The sequence below is a fragment of the Anomalospiza imberbis genome, chromosome 5 (genome assembly GCF_031753505.1).
Source record: "Anomalospiza imberbis isolate Cuckoo-Finch-1a 21T00152 chromosome 5, ASM3175350v1, whole genome shotgun sequence".
In the NCBI taxonomy this organism is placed as follows: Eukaryota; Metazoa; Chordata; class Aves; order Passeriformes; family Viduidae; genus Anomalospiza; species Anomalospiza imberbis.
In genome coordinates, this window is record NC_089685.1 from 32,776,823 (window position 1) to 32,801,509 (window position 24,687).

At 40.9% G+C, this 24,687-nt stretch overlaps 1 protein-coding gene across 1 annotated transcript in view; it reads right to left on the reverse strand.

Annotated features, from left to right (window-relative positions):
• Positions 1–14,357: 14,357 nt before the first annotated feature.
• The window catches only part of WIF1 (WNT inhibitory factor 1), a 37,325-nt gene continuing 26,995 nt past the window's right edge, over positions 14,358–24,687 (reverse strand). The window contains exons 6-10 of the mRNA XM_068190132.1: positions 23,479–23,574; positions 22,106–22,201; positions 18,148–18,243; positions 17,419–17,514; positions 14,358–15,192 (exon numbers count right to left, since the gene is read on the reverse strand). Of these exons, the coding sequence (XP_068046233.1) occupies positions 15,071–15,192; positions 17,419–17,514; positions 18,148–18,243; positions 22,106–22,201; positions 23,479–23,574 (506 nt within the window). The 3' untranslated portion in view covers positions 14,358–15,070. The remainder of the gene's footprint in view (positions 15,193–17,418; positions 17,515–18,147; positions 18,244–22,105; positions 22,202–23,478; positions 23,575–24,687) is intronic.

Here is a 24,687-nt window from a genome sequence, read left to right on the forward strand (position 1 = left end):
GCTTTATTTCAGGAGAGAGATGCTTCTCAAAGCAGTTTTCAGTCAAACCCTGACCTTCCAGCTACCTAGTATCTTCATGACTGTCTGCCCACAGGATGTCACAGTCTTTGAAGATTTGCTCTTTCAAGAACTGAAAGGATAAGTCTAAGTCAATAGTTACCTTAATTTTACAGATGGAAATTTATTGATTTCCATGCCCAAGCTCACTATCCCAGTTTTCATGACAGCAGAGAGCTCAACCCAGTGCTCTTCAGTTCAGTGCCATGACCACAGTCATTCTGTTCTTATAAAAATTCCAGTGTGTGGCAAAGTCAACATGTTTATGATAACATTGCTTGATTTTGCTCTAATGGACTCAGTTCAGTGCATTATTATGGTGAATCTTTCCTTATTTAGGGGAAAATGTAAACTTAATGCCTCTGCTGCTTCTTTTTAACAAGGTTTTTTAGAAAAGCAAGGGAAGAGGAGGGAGTTTAAGTTATATAAGTTAGACCCATCTGGCAAAGTTTGATATACACACCTTCTGTCTGTGAAGGATGCCTTAAAACTAGTTAATAAAAGCACAAACTGTGCTTATAAAGTGTCCTATAAGATTATTGCTTAAAGGTAGAAATTTCTTTGATCTTGGAAATTCTGCATAAGTTTATGTAAGAATACCTTTCACTTCAGGAATTTTGTCATTAAGATATTCAAATTATTTCCTATTTGTTATTTTGGTTTTTTTTGTGGGGTGGTTTTTTAACAGTTATAAGAAAAGGATGTTCTGAGTGAGGAAATAGCTAGAAATCTTCCTTACTCCTCCAAAGCACTCAGAGGAGACAGATTATTGGGTAGTCAGACCTGCTCTGTGAGCTTGACTTGACTGATTTAACTTGAAAACAATCATGCATGCAAACAAGAATCTGAACTCCTTCCCTTAGGGTTTCCTGCCCTGGTCTCTTGCTTGAAGAGACAATTCACATTTTTAATCTCTCTTAAAACAAATTAGTCCCACATGCCAGCATGACTTAGTGATTATATAGTAATTATCACAGATATTTCTGCAGGTTTTCAATAGGTAGATTTGGGATGAGTCATCAGAAGGATTTTATGCTCCTGTGAAGTTTTGCCCTACCTCCTGCTTAAAAATGTCATTTAGTTGCTACTGAAATGGTTTCTGCTTGGCTTGAATTTAATCAAGATTTTTGTGATTTCTGCATTACTTTTTCTTTCTGCAAATGACAATTTTAGGTGCCTTTTAATTAATGTTTGACTAACTTATCTATTTGTGTGGGCTAAAGCTGCATTTTGTTTGAAAGTTGCAGACTTTATCTTTGTGTGTCTAAATGTGGGTGTTAAGTCATAGAAATGAGATTTGAATTAAAAGAGAGAGTAAATCAGAGCTAAATAGAAAGGTGCTGCCACTGCAGTGCTCTCCATGCTAAGATAAAAAGAATTTATCTGCCTATTTTGTTCACTTCAGTCTTTCTGACATAGTCACTGTTTATTTTGCTGGGCCTGTTTGTTTGTTTTTCTCTTTTTAAGAAGCAAGACCACTTTTTCATCTTCTAAATCCAGTTCTGGTATCTCTTCAAATGAGCAAACTTTTTAAAAGGCTTCAGATAACTTTGCTTTTTTTCTGCAATTAAATATCAGTTTTTCTAATCCAACTCAGCTCTGTTTTGATATATCAACCAAAATTCTGGGATTACTTACTTTCTTCACGGCCAATAAAAAGGAAACTTTTGTTTTGGCTTGTGATTCCTTGTAGCTCTGTAGTGCGTAGAAAAGTTTATCTCTGGTTTTGTGCAGTGGAGAAGTTCCTTTGGTATTTTTTTGCCTTTAACAGATTTTGTCTGCTACATACCTGTTAATCACATATGTATGTCTGTCTTGCTCTCTTGTTGTCACAGGGTACTGCTAAATTACTAGCCCTGCATTTCTTTTTTCCTCAAACAGTCTTTTTTTCAATCAGGTTTTCATGGCAGAGCTGACACACGAAGTGTCTTGGACTAGGTGCCACGTGGCGAGCACTTTCTCTCCTAGCTGTGCTGAGGAGAGCACTACACTTGAATTCATGCCTGTGGGCATTCAATATGAGAAGTGAAGATTTCACGTGCTTGACTGCAGCACAAGAAGCCTAAACTGACTCCTTCCAAAAGCTGAAAGCATGGGGTCCAGTTCTTGCCCTAGTGAACTAGTCTGTGGCAAGTTTTCAAGAGAGCTATCTTTGGCTAGTCCTTCTATTTTTTTTTTTTTTTACTCATCTACCCTGCTTTCTTTCTCAATTTCCTTCATTTTCTCACATCTGTTTTTTTACTTTTTCATGCTTGTTTTCTGTGTCCTCATATTCTTTTAACCTCTCTTATTTTCTCCTTTTCCCTTGTCCCATTCAATTATATTCTCTCTTCTCTCTCTCATTTTTTCCTTCCTTGCTCCTTGCCACTCCCCCATATTATTCTGGTTTTCATATCCCCACACCTACTCCCTTCAGCCTGCTCTGCTGCTGTAGTTGGCAGCTGGTCTCTGTCAGGCAGCCCAGCCAAAACTGAAGTTAAGATGGATTTTTTTTTTTTTAGGGTTTTTTTGTTTGCTTGTTTGTTTTTTTCTTTTTTCTTTTAAACCAGCTGGACTAGTAATAATTGCAGCTTGTTGCACACTCTCAGTGGGAAATGTTTTGTGAGTAAATCTCGGTCAATCATAATCTGGCACTGTAATAAGGACCTTTTTTAGTCTAGGGGCACTAAATAAATTGGCCTTACATCTTTGCTTTCAAGCTGCATTTGAGCTGCGTTTTGTAATTGCCATTTGCATGCCAGAGGGATTGCGTAGGGGTGCTACTCAGATCAAAGTTGCATTCATCTGGGCTTGGTGTGTTAGCTGCAATTAGTAATGTAATTTTAGGAGACAATGCCACATTTGTGGGATGAACTGAAACTACAGCAGCACTTTAGCAAAAGAAAGCAATGTTGATGCAGTCTGTTTCTCTATCAGTAGCAGAGACTAATTGCAGTGGGAGGTATTTATATTACACACACACAATCCCCTGACATATTTCCAAACTAGTATGAAATACTAACTGAAACTTTAGGTACTTCAGAGCTGTGCCTCTCACCAGATGGAAAGGAAGCACTGCAAGGAGAGGACATTTGTTTTGTGTGTTATGTGGGAACATAAGAGATAAGTGGCCAAGAGTCAGAGAGAGAGGCAGGAGGGTTTGGGTTGTATTTCAGATTCCTGTCTGTTTTCTCATTAATTAGTTGCTGCTTTTCCCTTTCCAAGGACAATCCTGCTTGGACATTGTTTTTGATTTTGAGGAAGTAAAAAAAAAAAAAACAAGACAACAACCTTTCATTTCCCCTATCCTTTTAAAAAAATTAAATGTTACACATTTTGGTAGGCGACTGTTTTGTGTCTACTCTGTCATCTTGGTCTTGTCTCTATCTACTGTAATTCTTTCCTGCTCTGACCCTGTGTAAAGCAGGGAAGATGGTAACAGACTGTGGAAACATAGTTTTCCCTGAGGAAACTACAGATCCAATGGTTACAGCCTTTGCAAAGTATGGCTGTGTGTGAGGAAGGTCATTAATTAGGTTGCTAAAGGTAAATTATGAGTACTACAGAGTGTGGCAATTGCAGTCAAATTGTGCCTAAAACTTTATCAATGCAAAGGTATCCAATAAAACTTGCCTTTTCGATATGCACATTCAAGGGCTTCTATTGTTTCAAATTCTAGACACCCTCATACTCGGCTATGGAAAAAAGCATTTTGAGTTGAGCACTGTAGGTTATGCTTGTTCATCCCAAGAATTGAGCTCAAGTGAGATGTATCCTTAAAAAACCAAAACGGATCAAAGGGAATTGTTCTTGCTGGACTTGTCTGACACAGATGGTTTTTTCTGTTGTCCCAAGCTCATCTCCATGTGATATGTGGAACTAGTACATAGACAGTAGGTGCCTATCTGTGGTCTTATTACAGGTCTCAGACATAAGTATCTGTATGCAGTCTTCAATAAGGGCCATTACAGAATCACAATTCAGGTTGGGAATCACCTCAGATTACCTGGTCCAAAGCCCTGCTCAGGGCAGGGCCAGCTGGGAATTGCATCAGGCTACAGATGTTGTGTCTGGGCAAGCGTGAACGCCTGCAGGGATCAGGACTCCACACCTTCCTTCAACATTTGATACAGTGTTCCACCATACCCATGATAAATCCCTTTTCCCTCCTTTCTTACTGTATTGGAATATCCCTTGTGGTTTATGTCTGCTGCTTCTTTTTGTATTACTGTGCACCTGATGGAAGAGTATGGTCCCTTCATCTCTATACCTTCCATTTAGGTGCACCCATTGTAATGGTAGCAAAGAAGGAAAAATGAAAGCAAGCAAGGAAGGGAAAAATCTGTGTGTTACTTAAACCTGGTAATGGGACACACTGCTAAAGCAGGGACAGTACCAATGACTGTGAAAGCCCTACAGAGGGGCCCAGATCACCTGGATGGCTCCTCTCCTTCTAAAAGACCAGCATGAGAAGGCAATGGAAATGCCCAGTTTAAAGAGATTTAACTGGGGTTAGATCAGAAGAGAGAAGGGAAAACTTCACTGCAAACTAATTCTTAAAATGGGTGGATGTGGTTAGTGCAAGTATGCTTGTGGACTGGACTTCTGCTCTACTTTGAATGCACTAAACATAACATAAAGGTGAAAATATATTGAAGTGGTGTCCTTCCCTGCATCTGGAATATAATATGGAAAGAAGAAGAGGAACTAAGGAAAACGATTGTTACCAAAAATCAGGTTCCCTGAGCAGAAAAATTTAGAATTTATTATCTTTTCTACATAGATGCATTAATCTTAGTGTTAATTACAGTACTGTTTTAATCTACTTATTGTTTTGGGATTTATATTTCTAGTTACAGATTTTGAATTCAAAAATCTGACACTTCACTTTTGAAAAGTATTTCTCATGACTGTCAATTACCACCCAATTATGAACCTTTTCCTTCTGTGAAGGTCCATTGGTGGTAGAGGTATTTATGTAAGCCAAGCAATTTGGAACTAGCTCAGGGTCTGCAGTAAAATGCTCAGCCAAATTGTAAATGGAATCTTTTTTTTTTTTTTTAATATATTTTTAAATGGGTAGATCACAATGATAGCTGAGAAATCTTTGTTGTTCCCTTTTCTCCCATCAGCAGCACTCCTATCCAGGCTGAATAAATCCTTTAACAGCATTCTTTGCTTGGGGTTGTTTGATGTGGTTCCAACGGCTTCAAACATAGGAGGCATCCAAACTGATGGAAGTTGAAAAGGCTGAAACTCCACCATCGTGGGAGTCCAGAGTGGCAGTGCAGCAGCTTGGCAGTGCCTTGTAGTACCAAAGATGCACACGCACAGAGTCCTTCTGCTCTCCTTCTCTCCAACACTCTTGAAGCACCTTTCCTAGGGGTCAGGGCTGCTGGAGAGGCCAGCAGGGTGGTGGCAGTGTGCAGTGAGCATTGGGAGCTCAATGGCACAGGCTACCTGCTTGTTGGAGGGCAGCTGTTGGAGGAGTGACAGTGACACGTGTGCCCTGGCTCTGCTGAAATGAGTGTTTCTGTGGCGCCGTGGTCCCTGCTCGCTGTCCTGTACCAATGAGTCCATCTGGGAGAAGGTGGAGAAGGAGAAGGTGACAGCCAAGACTCAGGGAGCACAGTCATGTTGTCACTGTTGTGTCCATGAGACTCTTTCCTCAAGTGGTGTCTTGGGGATGTATGGTTCCTGTGGGTTTTGTTGTTGAGAGTTGGTTCCTAATGCCCAGGGGTTTGGTAACCTGGTGGCTGTGAATGGGCTCTGCCTATTCAGAAGCTGCAGCCAAGAAATGGATGGATGACTGGAGGGGGAAAGGCTGGAGGAAAGGCAGCCTGGTGATCATGAGCACCTTTCCTGGACAGAAGGTGATACCTCTGCATAGCACAAGTCATTTGTGAGTGCAACATCTGCCTCTGCAGCAGCAGGTCCTGGGGAGCACAGCTTGAGGGGCAAACAGATGCTACACACTCCAGCCTCAATCCATCCCCTTTTTCCAAGACCTAGGCTGGCTGCAGCACACCGATATTCCCTCAAACCAAGGCTTTCTCTCTGACGGTTGTGCAAATGAAAAAGTTCATTTTAACAACAAAATTCCCAAGTAAGAAACCTCAAATAATTAGAGAAAACCACCCCAGGGGTATACAATATCTGGTTAAAGACCTTGCTGAAAACTGAACAGAATATGCTCGTTATATGTGGTTAAACTGGGCCACTAATATTAAGAATGTTCAAAACACAAAATAAATTTTCTTCCATCAGAGCTTGTGGTTCAGTGTTCACACATTCTAGGCTCCAGTTAAGTGATTTACTGTACTGCTTAATGCCTTTCAGCTGTCACTTGCACAAAACGATCCCTTGAATGATCTGCCAACAAAGAAAGGCAACACTTGTCCAGGGTGGAGCTGGGCCAGGGTTACAAAAGCCAATGTGCCAAGATAGACAGGAGCAATCACATAAGCCCCTGTGACCCACATTTGGTACTCAGAAAAGTGAAGGCATCATAGCTGTGACTGTATCTGTGAAAACACATAATTTGAAATACACTGAGACATTAATTCTGCTTTTGTCCCTTTGTGAGTAGTTGCCTTTACAAAGGTTTGTATCACAAGCATGGTGCAGTTCGGTGCCCTCATGAACTCTTCTCTGTTCCTGTTCTTTAAATGGTGTGAATTTTTGAAGTGTTTCTCAAAATTCCTTCACAATAGCTTTTTAAATTTCTAATTCTCACGTAGCAACAGGCTGAGGAGAAACAGTTGCCATGGGACAGTGAAAAATACACTTCAGGAGCAAGGAAGGAAATAAAAAAGCCACTACTCTAATTATTCATTTTAGGGTTTGACATGGCCTTGAGTTCCTTGCCTTGTCCTTGACAAGCTGAAGTCATGGCATATGACCAAATATCAGTGTATGAACAGCACCCTGCTGTGACTTCAGTTATTACTCAGCTTCCTCCACCTCTGGAGTGAAATTGTAGATGCACTCAGAAATTAAATGCCTGCATGAGAATTTGGCTTCAGTTTTGGGGTTATTCACCACTTTGTATGTTTAAGACCAGACCAAACTATTAGACCAAATCTAAGGTGACCACAGTGTGGAAGGAACCAAAACCTTGTATTGCCATTTCTATATGAAGACTGTAACTTATTTTTTAGCTACTAATGTATCTCTTAGAAGGTCCTGCTTTTAAGACCAGATGATGAAGAATCTGCTGCAGTCCCAGGTAAAACCTAACACTTACTTAATCCACTGTTAATAACAGTGGTGTACCCTGGTTCCAGTCTGAAAATTCTCTAGATTTAATTTTTCTGGCCCAAGAGGGATTTTTGTGAAAGGGAGTCGGTTTTGCAAGTAGCTGAAACGGCTGGGATTCCTTTTGAAGATCTCATCCCTTCTGCTGATCTACCAGAGAGCTGGTCAAGCTCACTTATTCAGCAGAAAACTACTTGTTTTTTCTGGTGAGGATACTGTATGGGATGAAGAAAAAAACTCTCCTTTAGCAGCAGGGAGTGTTTTGGGCAGCCAAACCAGTCTTCCTGAAAAATGTTTGAAGTCTCTCACTGTGTCACACACTTTTCTACGATTCTGAATAGCTCTTGCAACTTTCTTCTGAATTCTCAGAAATTTTCTGTGATCTCTTGAAATACGGATACTGGAAGCAGACTGTTTTTTTCTTGGAACGAGTGCTACATACCTTTAATAAAAAGATCCTTAATTTTGTTACAGAAAATTACATCAGCATCACTTCCTCTCTTGCCCTTTCCTGTGAGCTATGATTCAGTACTGTTTGAAGAGAGCCACTGTCAGCTTCTGATTGTTGCTCCCCTCTGTACTTTGATGGGTAACTCAGCTGGGAGAGCTCTACTAAACTGGGAAAAGCAGGGTGGATCAAGCTGCTTGAGATGGCTCTGAGTCTGGAACAGTCTCCAGGGCTTGGCTAGCACCACTGGCCCAGAACATCCTGAAAGTCAAATAAACTTCCACACAATTAGCAGAAGTTTCTTCTAGGCTCCAAATACATCCTGTAAAAGAGCCAAGCCACATTTGTGCCATGTAGCTGTGTTTTCAGATCCAAAGCAGCGGGGCAGCAACTTTATAGATGCACTCCAGTTTCACAGCGATATCATTTGTCTTTTGTAACTTCACAGATATGAAACAGCAGTGTTGTATCACTGTCTATTTATTAGGTAAGGAAACCTGAGTGGAGTGTTACACAACAGATAGGATGGTGGCAGTAATAATGAAGTTATAATTACTGTTAATTGCTTGCCAGGTTTTTAAAAGAGTCTCCCCCCACACCCCACCAATTTCAAAGGGACATTCTCTGTCTTGACTTTTTGAGACCTTAATTGTTGTACTGGGTATGACAGAAAAAGCATAGCTACCAATTAGCCATTTTTTCCATTCAATCATTCCCTCTCTATTTTCTGGAATGCAAAGAGAACACATCCTAAAGGAATGTGTTTTGCTAGGAGAGGAAGCAGAGTTAGAAAGAAAGACAGGATTCTACATTTCTCTTCTGATCCAGACACGTTCAGCAGACCTTTCATCTTAAACTCTTCTAGAATAACCTTTGCTATGGACAATAGGGGATTGCAGCGCAGTCAGAGCTGTTGCAGGATGATACACTGAATAATAAACTTAAAAAATGGACAGGAACCTAAATACCTAAATAACCTCATGGCACTTTTTGGGTACTTTCTGTACCTGACAGCTCACTTTTTTTGCCTTAGTGTTCATGTCACTCATTTGCTTCAGGGAAGACTGCTCTGTCTCGAGCAGAATAGACTCATCTGAGTGACCAAAACTTATTTCAGTCAAAATACTAACCATCAAGCTATTTTCTTGTTGTCCTCTAAAAACCCAAGAAAATGTCACATCCAAGGCATTCTGCTGGCCTCATTGTTGTAGTTCCTCTTCCCTGTGGATGGTCCACAAGGTGCTCAAAAACACTGTAGTACTATCATACTTCCAGGGACAAGCGCAGAGTTAAATGTGGTGTTACTGCAATACCAAATTGTTCCTCTAAAAAGTCCAGAAGTGGTGTATCCTAAACAAATTAAATTCTTGGGGATTTCAGATACTTGGGGTCTATTTAATTGTTTGTTCATTTGTTTATTTGATGTTAGTGTGTTTTAAGACAAACCAAAAAAAGGAAGCATAGTAGAGAGGGAAAACTAAAATAAAATATTTCATTAAAGGCTGGGAAATCTGGGGTTATTCAGCTTGGAGAAGCCTCCAAGAAGAACTTATATAAAGGGGGCTTATAAGAAAGACAGAAATACTTTTTAACAAGTCCCGTAGTGACAGGGGCAATGCTTTTTAAATTAAAGAGGGTAGGTTTAGAATGGACACAAGGAAGAAATTCTTGACAGTGTGGGTGGTGAGACACTGGAACGGGTTGCCCAGAGAAGTTTAGATGCCCCATCCCTGGAAGTGCTCCAGGTTAGGTTGGATGGGGCTCTGAACAACCTGGTCTGGTGAAAGGGGGGAGTTGGAACTAGATGACATTTAAGGTCCTTTCCAACCCAAACCATTCTGTGGTTCTACATTACTATATCATATATTGTAGAGATGGTCAGGAACAACGACCAGAACCCTCAGTGATCCCTGTTTCAGCTCCCTGGTGGCAACAAAGGTGCAATTCCAGGGGCCCACTATGCACATTTCACCTGTTGCTGTTCATTTTCAAACACCAGCTAGAGAGGTCCTCTGGTGTTGGGGGAGTTCCTCCTTTCACTGACAACAAGGAATAGAAACTCCAAACTCACCTCTCCCTAGAAATCCCTTACATCTTGTTTTTAAGTGGATTGCTGTAAGTTGTGACATCTAAACCACTCAGGACTCCTAAACTGTCAAACTAGGTTAAATTTCAGCTGCATTTCAAATACAGTTGGTTCCTTTTAGGAATAAGCCTTAGAGGTGGTACTACCACTGCTGAGTCAGTCTTACACAGGATAAATATAGTGAAGCACTACAGTCAATTCCTTTTTTGTTGCTGTAGCTGTAAAAGGGGAGAAGTCTTTATGCCTTTACACAAAAAGAGTGGTTTAAAAACCAGAGTGGATTGTGCTGAACATTCATTTAACTTTTTTAACAGTGACACCATCTGGGAGATGTATACGTTTGGCAATCACTCTCCAGGTAGACCAAGGGAGAGGTGATACCCACAGTGGCCACTGAAGGGTGGAATTGTGCATGCTGAGAACAACCATGACCTTAATTAAATGCTCAGACTTTCAGATGGATTATCCTAATTTGAAGAAAACCAGAGTTCAGCACACAAGCAGCTCCTATAGTAGCTAAATTTGTCCAACAAAATCTGGCAATTTGTAGTAGGAGGACTGGGGAAAATTCCAGCCCAGGGTCATGGCAGGCTCCATTTGGGCAAGACTCCTGCAAGTAAGAGATGATGGATAGCACAGAAAATTGATGCACAAGGTATAAACACTGTGGGCCACCCTTTCCAAATACTGCCTGCTGGAGAATTTGTGGAGTCCCACAGGTCCTTGCCTAGGAGTGAGGCTCACTAGGATGCCTGGGCAGGAAGGATGCAGTACAAGTGCAGCACACTGATTAGGGGATAGATATAATTAAGGGTTGTAAAGTCAAACACTCAGAACAGCCAGAGCCAGTTAGCTCTGTAAACCCTGTGCAGTGCCCCAGTGCCAGCTCCTCAGCCGTAAAATCCCCCAAGCATACGCCAGGAAACCAAGTGGTAGAAAGTACTTGTGGGGATGTCCCTCATAAGCATCTGAACTACTTTTGAGCTGTGGTTTGGCCAGACAGGATATGTGTGTGAAATCCTCCGGAAAAAAACTTATTTCTGTGGAAAGATTCCTGCAACGAGGCTGGGCTGCTCTGTCTTCTGATGGGCTGTGTGGAAAGGGATGAAAATTCAATCTCTGTAACTAATATGAAAAATAGAATATGATGTTCTAAGTAAAAATATATACAGAGTGGGGCTTTTTTAAACTTAAATTTGTGAGGATTCATTTAAATTGAACTTCGTAAAGCCACCAAGAAAAGAAATACATCTTCTCAGATCTGCATGCATGCCTTTCCCATACCTTGCTGTTCTCCTAACCTCTTTGTTGTGTGCTCAGTTTAGCTCTGCACTATTGCTGAGTGTGGGTGAACTTGCATGGCTGGACTGGGCTGCTGCCCCTGGCCAGCACCAAGGAGTGTGCAGCCAGCTGTGCTCCAGCAAAAGCTGGGTGCTGGGAGCCACGGAGGGACTGGTCTGTGGCTCAGCAGCCATCATGTCAGAGAAATGCAAGAAAAAATAAACAGCAATAGGGATCCATTTCACTTGAGATTTTTTTATAACTAGATGCTTTTCTGTTTAAAGCGTCACATGAGCAAATCTTGCTGGCACATTTTAGAGCTGGAGAGGGTGTCCCTGGCTTAGTCAGGGTCTTAAGATTTGGCTATGACCTGGCTAATCATAGCACCTTATCACCTCACTGAACACAAAGTTGTATTCACACTGAAAGATTTGTGGGATTTAGTAGGATTTAATCCCTGTAATGGATTAAATGACGGATGCAGTTCCTCTAGGCTAGAGCTGAAATCACTGCAAGACCTGGAGCTGCCATGAAACCATGCCTCTGAGAGATGCCTCAACACCCACTCACACATTCCCCCTGCCCCAATGCCATGCTGTGGGCAGTGCAGGCACCGGGGGAATCCTGGCATAACTCCAGGCCATTTCAGGCAGCTCCCTCTCTGCTGCTGCTGCCAGATCTCCCATCAGCATCTGCAAGTAGGAATTTTTTCCGTGGTAGGCAATCCAGTAGAACAGGTGATGCAGAGGAGTGAGAGGAAAGGAAAGGTAACAAATCTGTCCAGCAGAAACAAAGCTGACATTTTTGAATTAGTACCAGAAAGTCTGGCCAAAGCTTTAAGTCTGGCTTTTGGAGTTTGAATCTTACAGGCAGTGAGTCGTCTGGAACAATTTTGAATTTTTTTCTTTATAATTTTTTTTCCTTAATGTTTCTTTTAATGCAGCTGAAGCTGAAGAAGAACAACTGGACCATTCAGTCCCACCACATGGAGAAAATGTGCTGAGTCCCAGCAGCCAGCGCTGCCTCCTGGTCAGAAAGATCCCACGAGCAGCAGCCGGTGTGTGCAGTGGTGCTGGGCCCTGCTGCCCCTATGCCTCTGCTTTGCAGGTGCTACCAACGCAGGCTGCCAATTCACACACAGCAAGAACAAGAAAAGGCCACAGTTCTCTCCAGCTCCCCAACAGTCAGGTGAAGATGTGAAGAGGCACAGACAGAGCCAACCTAAAATGCAAATTCCAAAAAAAAACTACCAGCCCCCAAAAGCATGTGCATCCGTTTAGTAACGGCAGCAGTATAAAAAAGGCGGTTTGCCCTTAGGATGTCTGTTTCTGCTCTCCTTGTGTGCCTTGTGTATTTGTCCTTTGAAAAGTTGTGCACACCTGGACATAGCAGGATGCCAATATTAGATACCCAAATTATCAAATACCATTAGAAGCCCTTTGTAAAACTATCATTTGGTCAGTTGCTCGAATTGAGATTTCTTTGGTAGAGCTATAGTGATTTTAACATTTTATGTTGTTTTACTCGTTTTCATCATCTTACAGCTGCTACTCACAAGTGCAATGTTTGGCATCTTGCTCTGGCTAACTTCAAACTTTCCAAATATCATTGAAAAGGCAGTTTCTGTCTGATCTATTGTAGTGGATTGGTATTTTTACCTTTTTTTTTTTTTTTTGCTATTTTTAAATAATTTTCATCTTTGGCACATTTTTTTCCCCTCATATATATGTCCTGTCCAGTGACAGAATATGATAAATTCTTTAGTTTATTTTCAAATGGCAAAATTGCTTCCGACTTCCAACTGGACATTTCTGGAAAATTCATGTCTTCTTTTAGCATTCTCAGTTTCCATAGACTTTTAACTTAGAACGCTGACATCAAGGACTGTCTCTTACACAGGAAACTTTGTGCTCAGACTGACAAAGACGTGGAAATTTTGTGTAGACAATTGATGTTATTGAAGAAACAGAGTTGTGGTACAGTATGCACTTTGAGGACTATTTTTTCCTTTTGTAACTTTCTGATGATATTCTTCTCGTGATTAATGATATTTCCAAAAATCAGTGGTGAAACTCTGAAAACAAAACAGCAGCATTAAGTGTTTTTAGGGCAAGTAGCAAAAAATTTACTCTGTATAAAAGAATACACTTGCTGTTTTTAAGGAAGAAGAAATTTCTTTCTAAGAAATTGACAGGAGCAGAAAAAGTTCAGCCAAAATATGTGAGGAATTTTAAGTAAGAATTTTCTGTGCTTTTTACTGTATTGTGGGACAAACCACTTAATCTTCACTACAGAAAGAACAAAAAGCATGCAAATGTGACATTCCTGTTTGTATACAGCTCTCGAGGAATCCCTGGACATACAGAGCAGCTACACATTTTATTTCAACCTAATATTAATTTCCTCCTTTCAACACTTTTAAGAAAAATATCAAAAAATGTTTCCTTCATGAACAGCTCCCCCCAGGTTTTCATCACCCAAGTGTTTTCTGCTCTGCCTCAGGCTACCTCTTTTCCATCTTCTTTTAGTCTGAATAGGGTGCTTTTGGGACAGCACTGACTGTGGGCAGAGGCTGAGCACCTTTCCTGCCCACATCTCCTCTTTCTGGCCTCAGTAAAGGGAAAAGCCCAGCTCTAATGCTTCCAACTTTATGTTATTTATTTTTTAAATTTTTCTCCCAGTTAATAAGATTGCCAGAAATACACTATAGCAAGGGTCAGTAATAATTCATTGGATATTTACTGTTCTTCAGTGCAGACAGAAACCATGTTTCCTGCTTCCAAACCACATCAAATTACAAATCACATAGCCCTTGACTGTTGCAAGAAGCAGCACCCAAGCTTCTACAGAGTGATCACAACACGACACAGGACCATCACCCTTGAGCAGGAAACAGGGCCAGGGCTGAACTATCACCTGCTGGGGCAGAAGTTGTAAGAAGAATATTCTGAGTACCTGAGACACCACCAACTGGGTACACCAACAGGGCTGGCTGGTGGTGCTGGGGGAAAGGAGGATGTGGTACAAGGAGGACAAGTACAGAGAGTGAGATACACGGCCTGCCATGTTCTCTCCTCCTTGGCAAAGGCACAAGAAGATGTTCTTCTGAAATATTTTAAGAGCTGTGGGGCTAAAAGCAGACAGAGGGAGACCAACCCCACAGTGCCACTGTTTTATGAAGGTGCTTTAGAAAAGCCATCGTCCCAAACCACTGCTGATGAGACTGCAGGAGGCCACACAGAGCAGTACTCAAAAAACTAAAGCAGCATCTTTATTTTATACATAACAATCAGTATAAAAAGTTTATTACATAAGAGCTGTTCTGTTTACAATATATTATATTGCTTCAAGCTGATGCAGAAACTTCATACATTATAGCTCTACTTTGTTTACAATATATTATGTTGGTTCAATGGCATCACTGCAGTTTCTTTTTAATACACAAAACTGTAAAGCCAAAAATAACATTGAATTGAGTTACTCAGTTTTAAAATTAGGCAACTTATTTATTTATGTATTTGTTTTTCTTAGGGAAAAGTCTAAATACACAATTTGTAAAAATTTGCAAAATGCACCTTTCTTTTGCCTTAGGTAAATTGCATCTGTAGTCATTGAAATAATTCAGGGTTAGCATCTACAGGGTTTTCTGCTTGAATATTGTTACTTAATTTTTGGATAATATTTGCAGCTATATAACCAAAAAAAGGAAGTCTAGATGTAACTGAATGTAGTACAAAACACCATCCAAAGCACTGAAAGAAGAAGCCTATATAATCATGCTACAAAAGTATTTATAAAACTTAAAAGGAATAGTAAGTGTCAGCTCAGTGGTTTATAATGAAGCTAATAAAATTCCAGCTGGTAATCTTAACTGTAATGAACAGCATTTTAACATTCAATCCATGAGAGGTTAATGAAGGCTGTGAACTTTGTGTAACATGAGCCATTTCAGATGTTGGAGTTCACCAGATATAATTGGATTCGGGTGGAACATGCTTCTCCTCGGCCCTTTTTGGCGAAGGTGTGTGCTGCCTGTTCTTGCTGCCTGCTGGCCTCAGGGCGCTCAGACCGCTGGCTCCATACCCTGGAAAATTATCCAGTTCAAGAAAAAACAATCCACAGAAGTGGGCTCACAATCCACAGTTTCAAGTGGAAACTGTCTTACCCATTTGAACAAAGGATTTTGCTTTTTGCTTTGCCTTACAAAAGTGCTCATGCCTCTGTTATCCCTCAGGATGAACAAAGCCCTGCCAGACAGAAAGATGCTTGGCCTGGCCAGGGACCTCAGCACAGCCAGGCTGTCACTTAGCCTGGGGTTCACATCTGTAGCCCCCACACCAGGTGGGTTACAGTCATGATGATCTGCCAGCTCTAGAATGGGGTGTAAGCAACCCCCTGGGGAGAATTTGCACCAGCTACCTGAGCTGGGCTTTGGTTTATGGCTGAATGCAAAGAAAAAGAACACCAGTGACCATAAACACCTGGAGGAGGGGGGTGGAGACCATCTGAAACAGGCTTACTAGAGCTGCTTTGTTGTGGAAAATGAAAGTGAACAAAAAAAATGGAATCCCAAGTATTATGTTGTAATTCTTTATAGGTTCATTTACTCATCTCGTTACTTAAAGCTCATGGAAATAACTTTGAAAAACGGAGTCCTCTGTTCAATTTTTTAACCACTTTTTTAAGAGAATAGCTTTACCAAAGAGCCATTCATTTGATGGAATATGAAACAAGTCTCTCAAATTAACTATAAATCTCCTCTCTCAAGACCCGGTGATGTTTGGTTTTGGTTGAAAAGAGGGAACTGCAGTGCATGCACATTAATGGACACTTAAAATGGCGGTGGATTTTGCCCAAATGTCCATTTCACAGTTTCTTTGCTGAATACAAAGACAGTTTTGCAGTACTAAACACAGCAGGACTGTACCCGAACTCCAAGTAATGAAGGGTGGAAAATCTTAAGGTTTACAATAATGTGAGACTATTGACTGTTTATCACAAGGCAGGTATAAGCTTTGGTTTTGTTGTACAGGTAATTACTTCTTTGGTGATGGTCACCTAAAGTATGTATTTATTTTCATTTGCTATCTGAGTTCTTTACAGGAAGAGTATGACAGGAAGAAAAACTTCATACCAAACTTATGAACTGTAGTTCGTAGTGGTCCATTTCCTTATATCTTTTTTCTAACCATAACTTATGTGAATGGTATTTCTTCTTCAGAGAGTAGCATGAATACTTAAACACAAATCCACTAGGTAACAACAGAAAATCAGACTCCCAATTTTCACAGCAAATCTAATTTTCACAGCAAAATCCATCTTAGTTGGATAATACTTAGTTTTTAATGAAAATGCTATATTTTTTCTAATACATTTTGATGTGATAAAAATCATATGCATCAACAGGTTTTAATAAAAGTGAACATTCAGTTGATGCTGAATTCCTTATGGCTGATTGGTTTTGTAGCTGCAAAATTTTTTAACTTTTTTATTATTGACTCATAAAACACAACATGTGAATTGGTAGCCAACAGTGATATACATTAGTATCTTTTGGGAGTATATAAAGATCACATATTGAAGATTTGCTGTTACAGTATTGTTGCACATGAAACATAAAATTAAATCTCAAGTTCTTACTGGATATATCCAATTGTATTTCAAATAATTATACAGTACCATTTTAATCCCAATGAAATGATCAGTTGCTACAATAGATGGTTAAATGGACCAAAAAGCACAACAGAAATTCATTTGAAGAACTTTAACTTTGCTTTAGGACAATCTATTTTGTATGCTGTGGAACATGTGTGGGAAGAGGAGAAGAAAAATGTGAAGTTGCTAAGAAGATCTTGCATAATTCTTCAAGTTTTCCCCAAAATTTCTAAAGGACATTACATTTTTTCTAAGTTTCAATCAGTTTTAAAGCCTGTCAGAGTTTCACTTTTAAAAATACCTACCCAGCATTTCAAAGCTAGCTGGTATTACTGAGGAGTATTGAAGGAATTGGATCCCTTCCATGCTATGGTTGGAAGACATGCAAGGTCCTCCTCTGATTGATACCAGATTCTGGAATTTCTAATACAAAAATGGTCTTGATAAAACACTTTCAAATTATTATGAATTTTTTTAAAGTAGGTAAAATTATGGAGTATTGAAAACTGTTGTTTTATTGCTTGGATTAAAGATTAGAGAAAAAGGAGTGTGGTATCATTAATAATGCTGAAAAGGCTCTTGAGGCACTCATTTCTGTACAGCACTGGGTGTGTAACGCCTCAGATACGAGTCTCAGGGTTTGTTTCTCACTTACTTTTATTGCAGTGTCTCCCGTGCCAGCCTTCTTTGCACTGGCATTTGTTGGGCTCCACACAGGTGCCATACAGGCCACAGCTGGGTTCACAGACAGCTGTGAAAAATGAACACATACACCTGGTCTCTTGACATTTCATCCAGAGACAGTCACACATTTGCTCTCCCTGCTGTTTCACATGATGGGCTGGTCCTGGCACAGGCTGTGGCTCTCAAAGTAAATCTGTACCTTTGCACTGAGTGCAATCAGAGCCCTGAAACAGTCCACACCCACCTCTTTACCTGCAAGCTCTGGCTCAGCCCCTGGCCAGAGAATCAGGTTGTACAGCAGAGCTGAGCATCCACCAGAACCAGCAGGAGAAGTAGAGCAGTCCCAAGCACCCCACTCATGAAGTGTTCTTATTGTATTTTAACATGGCAAAGTATTCACATTTTATTAAGCATTTCTCTATTACTAAACTGCTATTGCTGAGCTGACACACTGCTGTTTTATAGAAACTCAAAGTACACAAGAGTACAGAAGAGATTGTGAGGACACTTCTGTAAAAAAATGTTTCTGGTTTCGTCATTTCCTTAAGTCTGATGTATTATGTACATCCAGAAAGTAAAATAACTTGACTTACTTTGACAACAAACTATTAGTACTGATGTTATGTAAAAAAGATACTGCACAGTGAGCTCAGTGTTCCCACAAGGACTGATGGATGGTACTTACAGCTTTGGTACTTACGCTTTGAACACAGGTCTCCCTGGTAGCCTTTGGAACACTTGCATTTATTCTTAGCAGTACATTTGCCTCCATTTCGACAGGGTTGATGGCATTTACCTAGAAATTGAAAACATAGAAACAATGGTCTTAGGTCCCTGCGCCTGCTGGAGACAAGTGTCTGACAAGTTTGCCTTGTACCTGAAAAACTCATCAGATGTTAGAGTGTGCACTATGGATCCATCAGGAAAGACTCTGCTGCAAGTCTGTGCTTCCAATTTATAAGTGTTCTTCTCCTTTGAAAATATGACAATAATTTGGCATGGGCAAAGGCTGTGTGACCTTGCAGCTTTTGCCCAGGTTTGTGCCACTCTGTCTCTGCAGAATCCCCCACATGACTGGTCAGTCCTGCTCTCCTCGTCCTTTACAGGGGAGGCAGCACTGCCCAGACTATGCAGTTCCAAAGAGTGGGATCCAAACTTGAGGGGCCCCGGAAGAAAAAAATCTGGTGACATCTGGGAGCAGTAAGATACTTTGGAAATGACAGGTATGGCAGCTACTTGCAGACAGTAAATAGATTGGCTGGGCCCATCAGCTTGTTGCACAGGCTGGGAGCACCATGGTGCTGTGGATGGTGCAATGAGGGATGTTCCACATGGCAGCTCAGAAACTAAGGGCACAAAAATACATGCCCTTCTTTCCTGCTTGCAAAGAACAGAGCAACTTTGCTAACAGTAATTGGAACTGGCAGACATTTTTCCAGGCTCTTGGTCTGGAAATTACTTTCCTTCACAAACAGACTTTGCCAAAGGCATAGGCTGGGTCAGGTGTTGTTGTTGTTGTAGGAAGTCTTGTTTGGCCCTGATCACCTGGGACTGAGGAGGCCCCCACTGGTGGAGAACCATACTCAATTTCTTTCTTTCATGCTGGGTATGATGCACCAGGGACCTGCCCCAAACTTAACATCTAATGTCCCATCATCAGACTGCCTATATCTGGTCAGAATTTGTCTGCATTTCTCAACTAATGAAATCTTCACTCATCTATAGGAAGGGAAACACAGCGCCCATTAACTCAGTCACTCCCAGGCTGAGGGAGGCTCACAGCCACTTCCTGGGCACTCTTGAGCCACCAGGAACTCTGCACCCTCACTTTCCTGCCACCTTGGTGCCCATATGTACCAGCTTTCCTCATTGTTGTCCAAAACAATTTTATATCTTTTCTCATGCCGCTAGACTTCCTAGATTCTTCAGAAAAGAGAAAACAAAGGCACCCTTCCTAGATTTAACGCTAATATTTACCTAAATCTGTGAGCAAACAAAAACTGGAACCTGGGGCAGCAAACTGCTCCTTTTCCTTTTCCTTTTCCTTTTCCTTTTCCTTTTCCTTTTCCTTTTCCTTTTCCTTTTCCTTTTCCTTTTCCTTTTCCTTTTCCTTTTCCTTTTCCTTTTCCTTTTCCTTTTCCTTTTCCTTCTCCTTTTCCTTTTCCTTCTTTCCATTTCCCTTTCCCTTATTTTATAATTTTTTTAAAGATAGGTATTAACTGAGACCTGCACATCATAATTTAAGCATCAACACTGGCTTACTATGCTGAAAACCTCATTTCATGATCACAGACTGCCCTCTTGGGAGCTCAACATCACAGGCAGTGCCTGCCTAGCCCTCAGCCCCTGCAGATCTTTGTGATACACGTTTGTATTGTCAATATAAAGGAAACACTCATTTCTATTCTACATAATCATTTTAATAACCCTGAAAGAAGTTTCATAAGCAGTTAATGGAACAAACTGTGCTGAGGAGAGTTTCTGTAAAAGCACAATTCCTCTGCAGGAGCCTCTGGGGAAGGGAAACTTTAGGCATTCTAATTTGCAAACATTTGCATCCCAATTAATTAATAACTGGAAAGAGCAATGCTAAAGAAATCAATGAATTTTCCTAGTTCTTTAAGTAAATCTGGAAAATATGGATCAAGAGATGTGACACCAACTTCCACCATGTTGCAACAGGCAAGCATTTGGCTCAGCACAGCTCAATTAAATTTGGACTAAGATATTGTCCCAGTATGAAGGAAAGAGTAATAACTCTCTCTGTTATTGACTAAGAAATGGAAAAAGCAACAAAACAGCTGGTGACAAGTAGGGGAGGAATCCAAAGCAAAATAGGACTCTGGATTCATAGTGAAACACTAATTAGAGACAATGTATACCTATAACCAGAAAAAAATCTGGAAGATTGTGAATGCTTGTTAGTCTTGTAGACTGGGTTCAATACATTTCCTAGGAGTCTTACAGAGGGATTCAATTATTACACAAGCACTGAAAACCTATACCCAATGCTAGAAAAATCCCAACAACAACAAAACCTTGCAATTTTCAGAAGATGGCTTTCTGCCTGTTGAAAGGTTTCCCCCCCCCATTATTTTAAGAATACCATGATTGAATGTAGCTGGCCCTGGATCTAAGAAAATGGACTGAGGTGTGTTTCTGCTCTGGTGTTTCTAAGCCTTGTCTAGAATTCTTGCAATCTTCCACTGCTGTGCTGGTGCAGTGCCCAGAGGTGATGACAGCTGTCAATCACAGTCTAACAATTGCAGTCCTGGCTTTACGAGAGCCAGAGTAAGTGCATAGCTTTCCTTGCTCTCATTTGACATTGTCCCAGTTTAGGTCTTAGCATACCATGATCTGAATTTGCTTTTTTTATTTTTGTACAGAAACTAGTTTACTGCCTGTATTTTAATTAATTTAATTTTAGTTTCACAGGTAAACCTTTCCAGGAAGCCAAAACAGTTGCACTTATCCCAATCAGCAGTAGACAAATATGAGCTTCAGCTCCTCAGACAGATCAATTAAATGGACTGCCCTTAATTATACATGCTGCAATAACAGTTCTAAGAATTCTCCTGTAAAAAACCACCACCAAACATAAAATGCATGCTTCTCTTTTTGAATCAAGATTTAATCTTCATCAGAAAAATGTCAACAGTGTTGACTTTTTGGGGACTGAAGAAATGGGGTTCTGCCAAATAGTCAAATTTGAACTTGATGTAAGCAAAGGTAAATCCAGTGAAAACCCACACTGTTGTTCTCGTGGCATATGATCTGAATTTATACCAATGGGCAATCTTTATTAGCTTAAAAACAATAAGGCTTTGTTGCTCCTTTTTCCCTAAATTTTTAATGCTGTAAAAAGGAGTTGCAAAATACTTTGTAATGCATAGAGACATGTCGAAACATTTACACACACCCATTGTTAATCTACACAAAAAGACTGAGCAAAACATAGGTTTTACTGTATCTGTGTACTTTCTTTGCACAGTAATTCACTTGTTGTGTATTGGCTGATAGCAAGTTAAGAGTTTATTTCCATTGTTTCCAAAGTGATACAAATTTCCTAATTGTGAGGAGTACAGCAGGGAAAGCTTTCCTGCACCATGTCCTGTTAGAAGTTCTAAGTCCAGAAAGAATGAGGTCTGGTTGTACATCCTCAAGAGTTACCTTGTGAATGTAACTTTGCATGTTACATAAAAGCTCTCAGCTCTTACAGCTCAGTCCTCCTTTTGCCCCAAATATTTTAATTCCCAAATTATAGTAGCCCTTTCAGAGATGACAGCTCAAACTTAATCTGCTGTGCCCAAGTGTGATTTGCCATAATGTTTGAAAATAGATGCACCCCACAAGCTTGGCACGGCAGCACATCTGTCTTCCACAGGGCATTGCTTGCATACTTATGGCTTGAGGATTGTTACCATGCCTTGTTACTAGTGAAAACAGAACAGGGCAGGGGGTGAGGTGGTCCAGAAATGAATCAAGCTTCTGAGTAGGAAACTTGTTTGGAGGCATGTGGCGTCTGACTCTGAGGGTCCCAAACTGCTGTGTGAGACCTTTGCTCTGAGCCCAGCAGAAGCAGGTCACGTTACCATTCTGGCACTGACACTAGAAGAAGCCGACGTAAATGAAAGCAAGCACACAGAGATGCTACTCACTAATTTCACATTGGTCTCCTTCATAGCCTGAGGGACAAATGCATTTTCCCAGATAGAAACATGTCCCTCCATTGAAACAGGTTGTTGTACAGTTTGCTGAAACAAAAAAAGGAAGTCATTAATATGAACTAGGACTAACTTGGACTTAATGCTCTCTGCTGTACATCATAAATAAACATTGAGTAGGTTGTAAAAGGAGGATTAGCCTCTTTTCAGCTAGTTTACAAAGTAAGACTGAAATGCAGTTATTCCTACATAATGCTTTACATGGGCACACACACAAGGCAATATAGAATGAGACAAGTGAACAATACAGCAGTGAGCTGTCTGAGGAGAGACTGTGCTACGTCTTTCTCAACCTCCACACATAAAGCTCATTGAAGGATTAAGGCACTATTGCTATTGAAACTGCCAGCATCTGATAAAAGGAGCACAGCCTAGGACTTCTTCTACAAGAGGACACTTCACTGCAGTTCTTAAGTAATCCTTTGACTAAAAAGAAAATTCTGTGAGTTTTTCTGTGTGGTGATATAGATGCAAATGCTCTGACTTTCATCTGCCAAATAACTTACATTGTGTTAGATGTGACTTTTCACCAAACAGCTGGGATTCACATTAATCCTTCAAGACATTGGCAGCATTTAATTAAAGCACACATTTGAAGCATTTTCTAAATGTGGTGAAAATCTGTTCAAAGACGAGAGGGCATTGACACCAACAGTTTGTGCAAAGTAATAGGAAGGTTCCCACTATTTTGCTGAAAAGTCCTCTAGGACGTTTTGCATTCAGTCTTTACTTCATATAGACCTGCAATGACAAATGGAGCACGACATTCTGCCATGAGCAGGTCAGTTAAATTTCTGCAGGGAATTACTTGGTTTTTTTCTACATGGGAGTTTAGACTGTTCCCAATTACTGTTCTGAACAACTGATTGTTGGTTTTTACCCTTCATGAGTCCCAATTCAGCAGCAAAAAATGAATAGCTTGCATAATTTTTCATGTGTCCAGATGCAGCACATTAATGTACTAAATAATTAGTTAAATTAATTTGACTACAGCAAACTGGAGCTCAAATAGAGATATATTTTTTTTGTAATTCTTTTTTCTTGCCCCAGAAATAGAAGTGATTTTTGTGGTAAGATCCACAGTTTTCAGTGGATCAACTGAAGTGATTATCCAAACTACCCTTCACAGAGCTGGGATGTATGGATACCTGCAAATTCCTATATTCTTCCAGCAGTTGCCGGGCTGTGCTACAGCATCTATTTTAAGCTTGCCTGACTTTCCAAAATGCACTCCTAGAGGGAAATTGCCACAGGTGAATAAAGAGAGGCTGCTGCGTGCAGAGCCTGGGGCTTTGGCTGGTGTTTACCTTTGTCGCAGTTGATGCCGTAGAACCCCGGGGGGCAGATGCAGAGGCCGGGTGTGATGCAGAGCCCGCCGTTCATGCAGCGAGGAACACACAGTGCTGAGGAGTGGGAAGAGCAGGAAAAGCATTGCTGTTGGCAATGTCCAAAAGTCAATACCTTCCTGGTATTTAAATACATGGCAAATTGACTCCTTAAGCTACTTTTCCTTCTGCTTATTGTTCTAAGTCACCTTTGCAAAGTGCCTCTGGTAGGGGGTTAAATCTATTATACCTTTGTTTTGTGTCTGGAAATGTCTGTATAGTGCTACTAAAAACTGTAGGCTAATTCAAGTTCAAAACTGATTCCATATGTAAGCAGAAATTGCCTCTTGTATAGTTTAATACCAGACAGGGGAGAGCAAAGTACCCACATACACCTACAAACTACATATATTTAAAATCCCCCCAGACAAGTCCTCTCTACAATATATTCTGGTTCCTAGCTGTGCAGGCAGGACTATCTCAGAGGGGTCAGTAACTCAGTGGGGTTCCCAGGCAGGCTTTACAATGAACCTTCCCAACTCCTGCATACCTGAGCATAAGCCTGGCTACCTAATTTTGGCTAGGAAAGTCTGCTGCACAGCCAAACTGTCCTGCATGCTCCCAGTGAATCTTCTCTGAAGCCCCTGTGATCTTCCAAGATGTCTCTGCCTTGTGGCCACCTCAAAAGGCTCTTCAGGGAGGCATGTTGGGGGGCAATGTTTCACTTTGTGGTTGCCCACAATTGGTACAAGCACTGAGGCTGGGTCAATGCTGGTGAGTTAAACAGCACCCAGGCATGGGGCCTAATGGCCTTGTGAAATCATCTTGTGAAATTGTAGTGGCTCGGCTTTGTCCTGGCTGACAGCAAATCCTCCTGGCCGTGGTCCTGGGATGAGTAGTGACCACAGGCTCCTCCCAGGAGTGAGTTTGTAATGGGTTTGTTGGAAGGCAAGAGTTTATTAAACATATGAAAGTAAGCTGTGCCAGTCACTCTCCAGGCCAGAGAACAGTCCTTAATCCTTTGTATTTAATATTTTTGATGTAGCCAGAGTATCTGGGAATGAATGATTGTATTGGAGTAGGATGCCTATGGGGATAGGCATCTCCAGTCACCCTAGGGAGGCACTGCCACTGGGAAAAGAAAGGGAGGGATAGGGAGAAGATCTAGTTTCCTTGCCAAGTCACACCAAT